Source organism: Orycteropus afer, unplaced genomic scaffold, assembly GCF_000298275.1.
Source record: "Orycteropus afer afer isolate SDZICR_OR568_19922 unplaced genomic scaffold, OryAfe1.0 scaffold00756, whole genome shotgun sequence".
Lineage (NCBI taxonomy): Eukaryota > Metazoa > Chordata > Mammalia > Tubulidentata > Orycteropodidae > Orycteropus > Orycteropus afer.
Window position 1 is genome coordinate 226,900 of NW_006922343.1, and position 13,467 is coordinate 240,366.

At 51.6% G+C, this 13,467-nt stretch overlaps 1 protein-coding gene across 1 annotated transcript in view; it reads left to right on the forward strand.

Moving 5' to 3' along the window:
- The first annotated feature begins 7,728 nt into the window (after positions 1-7,728).
- Positions 7,729-13,467, forward strand: part of SPI1 (Spi-1 proto-oncogene) — a 14,804-nt gene continuing 9,065 nt past the window's right edge. Inside the window, exons 1-2 of the mRNA XM_007957522.2 lie at positions 7,729-7,773; positions 10,611-10,707. Of these exons, the coding sequence (XP_007955713.1) occupies positions 7,729-7,773; positions 10,611-10,707 (142 nt within the window). The remainder of the gene's footprint in view (positions 7,774-10,610; positions 10,708-13,467) is intronic.

Below are 13,467 nucleotides of genomic sequence, written 5' to 3' on the forward strand. Positions count from 1 at the left end.
CATATATATATACACACACACATATATAATATATATATATATATATATTTCAAATGCAGGTGCCAGTAGGGGCTCAACAAATGCCAGCCCCTTTCCTCCTGCCTTTGTCACGGCCCACAAGTACTTCATGAGCCCTGCTGTGGGCAGGAGCTCAGCTGGGGTGTAAGGGAGCCCTGGGTTTCTGCCTTATACTGGACCTTGGCTGAACAAGACTGTGCAGGTCTTGCCTTGCCCCTGAGCCTCCATTTCCTCATCTGTACCACAGGGATTAGAATGGCACCAATTTTAGATTTAATAGGAGAGAATGAAGCCGGCAGTGGCTCCCCATTTCACCTGGAGTCAAAGCCAAGGCCCTCTCCTCTCCCACTTCACCCCTCCCAGCAGCTCTACTCACACTGGCCTCCTCCATGTTCTTGGAGCAGGTTCCTGGGGGGCCTCCACACTGGCCTTTTCCTCTACCCAGAATGCTTCTCTCAGGTAGTGCTTGGTTCTCTCATTTGTTTCCACTGCTTGTCAAACGCCACCTTCTCATGAGGCATCTCTGTCCACTCTCTTTACTATTGCACAGTGCCCCCCAGCTCAGTCCCCTGTTCCCAGTCTCCCTTACCTACTTCCTGTAGTTCTCTTTACCTTCTACAATGCAGGGAAATGTGCTCACCTGTCATGTTTATCATCTGTCTGCCCTGCTTGACTGCTAACTGGAAGGTTAGCGGTTCAAACCCACCACAGAAGGAAGATGGGGCGATCTACTTTCGTAAAGATTTACAGCCTCAGAAACCCAACAGGGGTCGCTATGAGTTGGATACGACTCAATGGCAGTGAGTTTGGTTTTTTTTTTTGGTCTGCCCCTGCTAGAGTAGAAGCCCCAAGAGGGGAGGGGAGGGGAATCTGCCTATTAGATCATGTGGCACACAGAGGTTCTAAGTAAATATTTGTCCTAACGGACAGAAGAGCCAGCCCAGTGCTGTGACCAGAGCTTGGGGAGTTCTGAGGGCCCCATGCAACCTAAGCTGGGGCCCAGGGAGCCTCTCACAGTGTCTCAACAGTGAAAGGAAGTTGCAAGACGGCCATTTCTGTATACGCTGTTCATGTCTCAGCTCTTTTTGGTAAACTTTCCCAGATCTTGGTGTGAGGCCTGCATTTTCCCACATGCCCTGTCACTCCCCATGGGGACCTGTTGCTAGGAAAGAGGGGAACACTGTTTCCTCCTTTTAGATCTCCTTGGAGCTGAGGTAGGAGGTCTGCAGGGCCAGAGGTCATGGCCCCTCTGTGGACTTAGCTTCTACAACACAGCACCCACGTTTCCTGTTGCCTTCCTACCCTGCAATTGCATTAGCGCCACTCTGCCCCCACTGGTGGCCCAGCCCAGTGAGGCCAAAGGGTACCACACCACCCCAGATCTGTTCTCATCTCTGTCACTCTGTAGGCTTCAGCCCTCCAGGGCCACTTACTTGGCCATCTCCCATCCTTGAAGAACCCAGCCACCATTTGGCCCTGTCCACCCTCAGGCCTGACCTAAAGCCCCTATTGGGGGTTAAGTTGGTACAACCTTTATCAAGAGTAATGTGATAATCTATCTATCTACCTACCTACCTATCTAGGAGCTCTGGTAGCATAGTGCCTAAGGCATTTGACTGCTAACCAGAAGGCTGGTGGTTCAAACCCACCAGCCACTCCTCGGAAGGAAGATGGCGCAATCTACTTCCATAGTGATAACACCTCGGAAACCCAAGGAGGGGTTGCTATGAGTCAGATCTAACTCAACGGCAGAGTTTTTTAGTACCTACCTACCTACCTGTCTATCTATCAATCAAACCGTCTATCTACGCATTTATCATTTATCTACCTATCTATCATGTATCATCATGTATCTCAAAATTTAAAAATGCACTGTCCTTTGACTCAGAATTCTTTTTCCTTTTGTAAAATACTATTTGTTATTGATTGCAGTTCTGGTGACTGCAGGAGTTCTGGTAGCAAAATGGTTAAGCACTTGGCTGTTAACCAAAAGGTTGGTGGTTCAAACCCATCAGCTGCTCCACAGGAGAAAAGACCTTGTGATCTGCTTCCATAAAGATTATCGCCTTGGAAACCCTATGTGGCAGTTTTACTCTGACCTATAGGGTCACTGTGAGTCAAAACTGACTCGGCACACAACAACAACATCGATTGCAGCATTCTCTGGAATAGCAAAAGACCAGAAACAGCCTAAATGTCCACCAGGGAGAGACTGGTTAAATAAAAGACGACAATGGAATACCACAGAACAATGAAAATGGACTACAACTACATGCAGCAACATGGTGGGAAAAAGCAGCAGGACCCAAAAGAATGCATATACTATGATTTCATTTATATAAAGATTGAATTTTGATACGATAAATATGAAAATATATTGTTGGGCATGTTTACATAAGTGGTAAAGCTATAAAGAAAAGCAAGGAAATTGTTAACTGAAAAATTGAGGATACTCTTAGAGAAGGATGAAGCTGTAAGGGGAACTTAGGAGTGCTTTTAGGGTTCTGGCAATATTTTATTTCTTGACCTGGATGGCAGTTACATAGGTGCTAGCTTTATGATTATTCTTGAAACTGTTCTACTCTGTCCTATATGGTCGCTATTAGAATTACCTTATCAGAATCACCTCAATGGCAGTGGCTTTGGTTTTTTCAGTTTTCTATGTGAACAGCATCTCACAGTACATCCAAACAGTGGAATACTAGGCAGTCAGTAAAAAGAAGGGGGAAAAAAGGAGCTTTATATGTAGGAGTCCCTGGGTGGTACAAATGATCAATGCACTTGGATAGTAATTGAAAAGTTGGGGGTTCAAATCTACCCAGAGTTATATCAGAAGACAGACCTGGTGATTGATTTCCAAAAAGTCAGCCATGGGAAACCCTATGGAGTGTAACTCTACTCTGACACACACCATGAGCAGGAAGGCACTGACTCAATGGTAACTGGAGCTGGATCTGTGAATATGGAATGGAGTTTTGGGAAAAAACAAAACAAAACAAAAAACACTACCTTTTGTGTAAAAAAAAAAAAAAAATCTTTATGTCTGCCTATGTGCTCATGTCTGGTTAGACTCTCTAGAAAGATACACACAAGACTCTGGTAACATGGGTAGCCCCTGGGAAGGGGAACTGGGCAGCTGTCTATCTTTTTGGACCTTCTGAATTTTGTCCCATGTGCATGTATTAGTTATTTAAAAATAAAATAAGTTTTTAAAATTTTGTTTCTCATTCACTGGAGTCTCCACAATTTTTTTTTTTTTTTTCAAGCTGATTTCCTGCCAATGAGAGTGAGAGGAGCCACGGCCCAGGCCTAAATCCCCCCTGAGCCCCAGCGAGTCAGGGACCCTGTCTGCCACTGTTTTCTCCAGGAATGTGCTCCATCAAGGAGCCCTGGTGGTACAGTGGTTAAGCACTTAGCCGCTAAGTAAAAGGTTAGTGGTTCAAACCCACCCAGTGGTTCTGTAAGAGAAAAACCTAGAGGTCTGTTCCTGTAAAGATTACAGCAAGAAAATCCTAGGGGGCACTTGTCCTCTGTCATATAGGGTCTCTATGAGTAGAAATCGACTTGATGGTCCCGAACAACGAAAGGAGCTGCGGTGGCACAGTGCGACAGCACCAAAGCCCATCACCTCCCAGCCACGGTGGTCCCTGGCCCCCCTGACCTCCCCACTGTCCTCTCCTCTGTCCTCATCTCCCTCCGCCCTTGCCCTGTTCTCTCCTTTCTTGCCTCTTCCTCTCTAGTCTCCTGTTTCTCACTTCTCTCTGCTCCCTCCTTTGACCCTTCCTCCTATCTTGTTTCTCTTTCCCTTCCTCCTCTCCTCGTTGCCCTGTCCCCCTCCCTGACCCTCCTGCCCTCTTCAGGCCTCTGCTTTTCAATCCCTTCTTTTTTCCATCTCTTCCCTTCCCAGAGACCCAGAAGCCAGGTCACCCCCAACAAGCTGAATGACCTTGGGCAAGTCCCTGACTTCTTGAGCCTCGGCATAACAGGTGGTTGTGTCAATTAAGTTTGATCCCAAGGGTGAAACCACCCAGTACGGTACTGGACACACAGTAGGCATCCCCCCAAAATTGTTTTTCCTTTTCAAGAAGTTATTAGCCCTGGAGTTGTAGATGATCTGACCCTTCCTGCTCTTCTTCATTACTTAGAATTTGGGTCCTCCTACTCAGAAGGATTTGGAGGGGAGCAGAGGGTCTCAGGGATGTGAGGAGGGAGGAAGAGGCCTCTGTGTACCTTGGGAGGAGGGGGAAGGTTTGCTGCGGTGTGAAGGGACTCAGGACTCTGGTGCTACGTAGAGGGCAGGAGTCATTCTGCCCATTTCCAGAGACTTCTGGCCCTGGATCAATGTCTCTCTTTATTTTTTGTGTTAAATAGAAGACAGTTTAATGGCTACATGCTTGGCTGCTAACCAAAAGGTTAGCAGTTCAAATTCACCCAGAGCTTCTCAGGACAAAGACTTGACAATCTGCTCCCATAAAGGTTATAGCTTAGAAAACCCTATGCGGCAGTCCTACTCTGTCCCATGAGATTGCTATGAGTTGGAATTAACTCAATGGCACCCAACAACAACATACATGTAACACAACATTTGCCATTCAACAACCGTCACGTGTACAATTACATTCATTTTATTCAACCATTCCCCTTAACCATTCCCAATTTTTTCCATCACTCCTTGGATCTCTTTTATGCGCTTCCGTCCCCAGGACTAGGCCAGACTTAGGACAACAGAATTTCTTCCCCTGGGACCACCCATGAGACGTAGGCCTCAGGAACACACTGCCTACCTTCTCTCCTGCCTGCACCCACTGAGATGGGCACCATGCTCCCTGCTTAAACCAGCAAAGGTGCTTGACTTGGCACTCAAGGGTCTTTGCCTCCCTGTCCTGCCTTGCTTCCTGCCTCTCCTTCACCAGGCATAAGGATGGGTGGCCCACTGTTCCCTGGTTCTTTCCCATCTCCTTGCCTTTGTGCAGACAGATTCTTCAGCCAGCCATGCCCTTTCCCTTGGATGCTTTACTTAGACTACTTCCTCAGCCTGACCAAATGATTTGCTTCTCAATGAGCCCAGCACCTTCCTATGTGTGTGCCACCACCATGCTATCTGTTGACATGTTTGTTCTCTCTGTAGGCTTGTAACTCCTGGAGGGCCGGTGCATGCCTCATTCATGTTTGTACCTCTTTACAGGGAGCCCTGATGTGCAGGGGATTAAGTTTGATTAAGCACTCAGCTGCTAACTGAAAGGTTGTCACTTCGAACCCATCTAGCAACTACTGGGAGAAAGACATGGTGATATGCTCCTGTAAAGATGACAGCTTAGAAAACCCAATGGAGCAGTTCTACTCTGTCACATGGACTGTGAGTTGGGATCAACTTAATAGGACCTAACAAACAAACTAAGCAGCTCTAGTGGCAAAGTGCCTAAGGCATTTGACTGCTAAGCAGAAGGTTGGTGGCTCAAACTCACCAGTCACTCTGTGGAAGGAAGATGGGGCAATCTACTTCCATAAAGATTTACTGCCTCGGAAACCCAATGTGGTTCGCTGTGAGTCGGAACTGATTTGATGGCAGTGGGTTTGGTTTGGTAGGTAACAAACAAGCCCAGGGTCCATCAAGGAAAGGTTTCATCAAGTTGGACTAAGTGATGTCCTTTGACTGGATTATCCAAGACTACTGAACAAAAGAAACTGTACATAAAATTAAAAATCTCTAATTAAAAAAAAAGCTAGTGATTAAATGAATAAATGAGTGAATAAACAAGCACAAAAAAACTCCAAAACCAGACAATAATGAATAATGCATGAGTGAATGAAAGAACACATCATGCCGGACCTGGTTCTCATGGAGTTGACCATGGTCCCTTCCCACACCAAGTCACCTGGGCCTTGTAGAAGCAGGGAGTGAGGACGGAGCTGATGCCAAGTTGCCAAGTCAGTCCCATCTCTCCCCTCCTCTTGGGGAGAGGCTTTGATCAGGGCCGTAGGAAGCCCCGGGGACTTGTGACCTGGACCCCTTGGAAAGCTCGATGTGCAAATGCAAAAATAATGCAGATGAAAGTGAAACAGGTCTAATGGCAAGCTCTGGCCTTCGTTCCCAGTGAAGAAACACATGGGGACATGGGATTCCACCAGCAGGAAAGGACAGGTTACTCTTAGTGGGAAGGAGATCTAGAGCAATGGGTTAGACTATATGGGAGAAATTGAGCGTTCAAGAAGTTCTCCCCCAAAAGAGTGGACTCGACAGAAGTCAATGAGTCAAAATATGTCTACGAATTAATCTCTCATTCTAGACTAGATCAGCAACTCTCTGAAGGCAGGGATCTTTGCCCAATACCTTTCTGTTTTCCCAGTACTCAGCATAGGGCCTAGAACTCGATGAATTTTGGCAGAATGTATATATGTATGGGTGAGTGGATGGATGGATGGATGCATGGATGGGTGGATGGGTAGATGGGTAGATGGATGGACAGATCGGTGGTGGGTGGGTGGCTGACTGGATCAGTGAATGAGTCGATGGATGGATGAACCAATAGATTAACAGATTGATATGCAGGGGGTAAGCAGATGGACAGATGGAAATATGGGCTGATGGATGGATAAAGGATGGGTGGACTGATTCATGAACATATAGATGGCTAGATGGACAAGGAAATAAAAAAAAAAAAGATAAGTGGATGGATGCATGGATTGATGGATACACAGATGAATAAATGAATGTATGGCAGGCAAGATGGGTGGATGGATGGACAAAGAGATAAACAGATGGATGGAAAAACAGATAAATGGATGGATAAACAAGAAAGGTTTGCAAACTAAGATTATATTTCAGACACTGGGCAGGTGTCAGAGGACAAAGATATCTGAGCTGAGAACAGAGCCTCTAGGGGTTTGGAAGAAGCTATGGTACTCAGGAAACTGGGAAGGAAGGGTGTAAGAACTCAAGACCCTCCCCTAGTGGAAGAAAACGCACATGAAGGGACTCAGAGGGAAGGAAAAAAGCAATACCATGTTGAGGGCCCCAACCCTGAGCCCAGCCCCAGCCTGGACAGAACCTAGGCATTGGGGCCCAGGGCCCAGGAAGAGCCAGGCCTGGTAGTGTCAGATCAGAACTCTCAGTAAACGAGGCTGACCCCAGGAAGTGGAGGTCCCAAGAGGCTGCCCCTTCTAGCTCTGACCCCAAGGAAGTGACTGTTGGCCACGTGGGGGTCTCAAAAAAAGCAAGCATTTGTGGGCTAGGGGTGACACAGCCTCGGTAAGGCCTGGGGGTGACAAAGCCCTCCTGTGGTAGAGCCAGCCTTCCTCTCTCCCACCCTCCCTCCAAAGCCCCCAGGGCCACCCCTCACAGTCCCAGCTTCCTCTGGGCAGGGGGCCTGGCCCCCACAGTCTCTCAGGCCAGCCCCTGGAGCACCACCTGCCCCAGCCAGCCCAAGACTTCCTGTAGCACAAGAGATTTATGCAAACAGGCTGGGGCGGTGATGTCACCCCAAGGGGACTATCTCCCAGTGGCAGGCCCTTCGATAAAATCAGGAACTTGTGCTGGCCCTGCAATGTCAAGGAAGGGGGCTCACCTAGTGCTCCTGCAGCGCAGGGGGCAGGCCTGAGCCCTGCGCCCGCCCCGTGTCCGTCCAGCCCCCGACGGGGCGCCCCATCCCGAGGGGCTCTGTAGCGGCCCCCACCAAGGCAGGGGACCGGAGTGGCTTGGAGCTCGGCTGGATGTTACAGGCGTGCAAAATGGAAGGGTTTCCCCTCGTCCCCCCTGTGAGTACTGGGGTTCCCCCCGCCAGCCCGGCCTGGGGCTCGCTCGTTCACCCACCACCTGCCCTGCAGACGGCCAGCCCACCCGCTGCCCCTGGCCCCGCTTTCCGTCGGTGGGAAGTTGGTGTTTCCTCTCTGGAGCTCCTGGCCTGAGACCCAGCGAAAGGGCCATGGGCTTCCTAGGAGCATGCCTGGCGGGCTGAGGGCTGGCCCTCGGTGGGGTTGTGATCGGTGGGGCCTGAACAGTTATTTATAGATGGGCTGGGGGGCAGGCCCGAGCGCCAGGGTAGGGCTCTGGGCTGAGGATGGTGAGGGCAGCGGCAGAGAGGTAGAGGAAGAGCTGATGGGGGGACAGGCGTGGGGGAAATCTGGTCCTTCGGACAGTAAGGAGTTGAGGGAAGGAGCGAACAGGCCTGGGGGACTCCTGGAGACTGAGGTTGAAGTAATTGTGTGTCCCCAACACCCCATACAGGGCCTGGCACAGAGGACATGATTGTTGTTGACCAAAGGATTTGGTTCTCAGACCCACTGGTCCCTGAGAGGCTAAGGCAAGAGGCTAGGCCAAGGGCTGGGCCAACGGGCTGGGGCAGGAGCAGGGTTTGGGGCCGGGGCCAGGGCAGGGACTGGATTAGAGGTTGGGGCAGGGACAGGGTGAGGGTAGAGTTTGGGTTTGGGGCTGGGGCAGGGCTTGGGGCTGGAGCAGAAGACGGGCAGGAGCAGGGAGTGGAGGAGAGCTAAGCCCAAAGCTAAGGCTGAGGCAGGGCCTGGGTTCAGGGAGGACCAGGGTGAGGCTGGGGCTGAGACTGGGACTGGAATTAGGGCAGGGGCTGAGGCTGGGGGTGAGGATACAGGAACCCTGGAGACCCCAGGGAGGAAAGGCCCAGGGAAAGGGCTGCAGGTTGGGGCAGTACCCACGGCTCCCTGCCTTGGTGACAGTTGCAGCTTCTGGCACGGGTCAGACCTGGGCCCTTTGAGAGGACCCCTCTCCCTTCCTCCCCACCTCTTCTCAGGGCTGGGCTGGGGAGGGGTAGCCAGGAAGGGCTGGCTACAGGGCCTGCCTACTTGACTCAGCCTTCCTGGCCAGCCCAGCCCAACCTAAGGACACCCTGGGGAGACACCCCGCTGTGACACTGCAGAGAACCAGGTTCAGTCCTGGGCCCCCGGCCTCCGCACTCAACTGGACACAGGCAGGACTGCCACTGCCCCCATCCCACCCCACCCACCCTTCTTTCTACCCTGGGCCAAGAAGATGGGGGGCTGAGCAGGGGAGATGGTGGCTGGCCCAGGAAGGGCCAGTTCCTCCAGATTAGAGCCTGGCCACACTGTCTCCCACTCAACCTCAACTCTCAACCCCTGGGCTCCAGACAGAGCTGAGCAGGAGGCAGCAACCTCCTGGACGCCCCCCACCAGACCCCTCAGCTCTTCCCCAATCCCAGAGGCTACTTTTGGGTGTCTCCTGAGAGGGTGGGCTCCCAAGACAGTTCTGGCCCCCCAACCCAAGCCCTAAGGGCCAGAGTTAACTGTTGTGCAATCCTAGGGCGCACACTGCGGAGGCGGGGAGAGGCCTGGTGACTGTTGGGAAGACGCCTGAGGGTGCGAGTCCCTGTGGCTATGCCAGTGTGTGAGGGGGAGGGGGAGAAAGGGGGAGGGAAGAGGAGGGAGGAGAGGAGGGGGAGGGGAGGAGAGAGGAGGAAGGCGAGGAGGGAGAGGAGCAAGGAAAGAGGATGACCAGGACAAGCAGGAGAGGAAGAAGGAGGACAGAGAGGGATGAGGCGGAGAGACGGTGGAATGGACTTGAGGGGAGAAGGAGGAGGGGAAGAAGGGAGGAGTGCGGGGAGGGGAGGAATGGGAGGAGGAGGGAGAGGAGGGAAGAGGAGAACCAAGGGCAGGAAGGAGTAGAGGGAGGGAAAGGAGGTGGGAGAGAGAGCATCCCAGGGAGGGGGTGGAAGGAGGAGGGAGGGAGAGCAATCAAGGCTCTGGCCAGCCCCCAGGCCCCCAAGCTGGAGACCCTCAGTGTATGGCAGCCCTGAGCTGCATGGGGCCTGGGTGTAGGCTGTAGCAGGAGGCTGAGGTGCTGTGCTGTGAGGACAAGTGAGGAATGAGTGACCGAGTGGAAGGGGAGGGGTGCGGATATGTGTGTCCACCAGCTTGAATGCAAGAGTGAGTGTGTGTCACTCCACACAAACACATGTGTGTACACCTACAGGGGCTAGTGTACAATGGCTCGTATGTGTGTGGCCACAAGCGTGTGTGTGAATGCGAGTGTACACACAGGTATGGTTGGGGTATACGTGTGTGTGTGACTGTGCAGTGAGTGTAGGGGTGCGGGTGGCTGTGCGGTGAGTGTGAGTACATGCCTGGGTGATAGGCTGGGTGACTGTAGAGCGTGAGTCCACGTGTGAGGCTGTGGGTGTCAATGGGTCGTGGGGAGTCTGGGTCGTGTGTATGTATGTTGAGGGCAGTGGGTGTACTATGTGCGAAGAGGGAGGCTTTATACGGGAGACTGTGTGCACAGGCAGGTGGGAGTGGGAGTGGGAGTCAGAGCTGGGAGGGGGAGTCCTTGAGCAGGTGGAGAAGGCATGATCTCCCCTCAGGTCCTCTTTTGATCTCTGCCCTCCAGGTTCCCTGCATCCTTTTCGGCAGGAGCCAAGGATCTTTCTCTCCTGGGCCCCTGCTCTACTGTCCATTCTCCTGCTCTCTGCGGCTGTGCCACCTCCAGTTCCAAGCAGAAAGAGGCCCCCTAGTCAGGGACTGGTTAGACTTGACATACTGGGGGGCTGCAAATCTGGCCGAAGTCTCCCCACCATAGTCCAGGCCCTGACTGCCTCCTCTCTCAGCAGCCAACAGAAGACCTGGTCCCCTATGACGCAGACCTGTACCAACGCCCACCACACGACTACTACCCATACCTCAGCAGTGATGGAGAAAGCCACAGTGGTGAGTACAGAACCCTCCGGTGTCTCACTACTGTCCCATCCTGGGTACAGAGAGACTCCTGGTCTCCTGCCAGGAGAAGAAAAAAAAGGAAATGGTTTCCAGCTTGCCTTTGGAATTCTGAGAATTGGGTTGAGTCTGCTTTCAGGGGAAGTGAATTCACTGTCCTAAGCCTCCACACTCTCCTAGCCTCCACTTACTAAGCATCGTCGTGTGCCAAGGCCCAAAGTTAGTTTCTTCCACATAAATTTTCTTGTCCATCCTGTGTGGCCTTTTTACAAATGAGGAAACTGAGGCTGGGAAGTTCAGTGCCTTGCCCAAGGCCACAGGGCTGGTCAGTGGAGCCCAGCTCTGTCTACTCCAAGTCTAGGACTTTTTCCTCTGCCCGCACTCCTCTGATTAACCCCTTCTTCTCTGTTCCTGCCACTCCCTGCTGCTGCATCCTAGCCCCCTCCTGTGTGGCTAAAGCTCTCCTCAGCCTCCACACTGTTGACATTTAGGGCTGATCTTTCTTTGTTGGAGGGCTGTCCTGTGTATTGTAGGATGTAAGCAGCATCCCTGGCTTCTACCCACTAGATGACAGTAACACCATCAGCCACGACAGCTAAAAACATCTCCAGACTTTGTCACATATCCCCTGGGGAGCACAAAACCCTTTGATGAGACCTTGGGACTAAGGGAGACTCTGGGGGACCCTGAAGGCCCAGCTTGCTGTGGGCAGAGGAAGGGGCCGGGCCAGGGCATCCTTCTCTCTGGCTCTAGCTGGCCCAGCCTTGCTCTTGGAGCAAATCTAGGAGAGAGGAGGGGACATTAGGTGTTTGGGACGTTGGAAGGGGGCTGTGAAAGGTCACCCAAAATGGGTGTTGGCATATTGAGGTGGACATCCTTGAACGAGAGGGGAAGTGGCCTAGTACTGGGTAAGGTCTCACTGGGGAATTCTCCAGAGGTCTGAGGCCTGGGCAAGCCTGACACCAGGGTGTCTGCAGCCCCAGAGGGCAGAGTGTGCTGGGTGCCACCACTCTGCAATGTTTCACAGCTGAAGGCTACACTTGGGGGTCAGTCACACCCGTAGCTCCATTCTGCAGACGTGCTGACCACACTCAGGCTGCCTCCGAGTAGCAAGTCCACAGTTAGGACTCTCACACCTGGATGCCAAACCTTGCACACAGTTCACCTGGAACTCATACCTGGCCACCATTATAAAGAAAGGGCTCTACCTAGAAGCCAGAAGTTCCTGAGTGGCATAAACGATGGAACACTTGACTACTAACTGACAGGTTGGCAGTTCAAACCCACCAAAGGCTCCTCAGAAGCCAGGACATCTGCTTCTAAACTGTCACAGCCTTGAAAGCTCTATGGAGTGCAGTTCCACTGTGAAACACATGAAGTCGCTATGACCTGGGACCAACTTGACAACAACTGATGCTGGTACCAGTCTTGGGTGTAGGTAGCAGACATACCTTAAGGCCACATCTGGGACACACAAGCTTCTCACAGAACTCCTACCCCAGGGCTTTAAATATCCTCATTCACTCTTTTAACTGTAATTGCAATTACATAAGAAATAAACATCTCTGTGGAAAATCCATCCCACTCTATGTTCAGCTCTCCCAGGCATGATCAAAGGCAAGGTCTTGGTGACCCAGGGTCACACACCCTTTACCAAACACAGTTTGAGGCCCCAAGATGGTCCCTCTGACTTGATGACTGGCGCCCCCTGGTGGCTGCAGACAGCAGGACCACTCAGGTCCCGGCAAGTTCAGTGCTGCCTGGAACCCTTTTTCCTCTGTCCACCACCCCTTTCTGCTTTGCAGCTTTGGGTACATTTATGCCTCCCTTTGGGTTTACCACAGCCTCAGTGTTCCTTCCTATAATGTGAGGGTGCTTTCTACCTATCAAGAAAACAGCTAAGCCCGGAGTGGGGGCTGATGGAGTGTGCCCTGTAAAGAAAGCCCATGTTTTCCTGGCTTAGTGCCCAGGTAACCAATCGTTTCGAGTTGATCCCGACTCATGGTAACCCCATGTGTGTCCCTGTAGAATTGTGCTCCACAGAGGGGTCAAGGGCTGATGTTTTCGGAAGTAGACTGTAGGTCTTTTTTCCAAGGTGCCTCTGGCCGGCCTTGAACCTCCAACCTTTCCACTAGTAGCTGAGCACATTACCCATTTGCACAATCCAGGGATCTCACATCTGGGGCTCCAGGAGTGACTCATGATTGGCTGCCTAAGCACCTCAGTTGGGTCATGAACTGCCAATTCCCCCAGCCATTCCTCCAGTGTCCCCAGGGGTTCCAGGTGCTACCCCCAGTCATTATCCACTCAGGCATCTGACCCCCATCTAAGCCCTTGTTAGAATGTATTGTCTGAAAACTCAGGGTCATAGACACCCTATATCCTTCAGCCAGTTTCTGCCTACCTTCTGCATCTACATTTTTAAGTGGTGAAACTTAATGTAAAGGTTTTGGAGTTGGACCTGGGTCCAGTCCTGGCTCCATCACTCTCAAGCTGCCTAACCTTTGGGCAAGTAACTTAAGCTCTCTGAGTCCCTGTTTCCTCATTGATAATGCTGAGAGCACGAAACTACTTATCCCGTTTGAGTTGTGATAGTTAAATGGGGTATTGCATTTAATGTATGAGGTAACGTAATGTACTGAGCACAGAGCTGGGTAAACTCTTAGCACATAAAATCTCAGCTTTACTGCATCCCCCCACAAGGAGAGATGAAGCAGCCAGAAAAATGGGAGAAGCTGACAGCCACCCACCCAC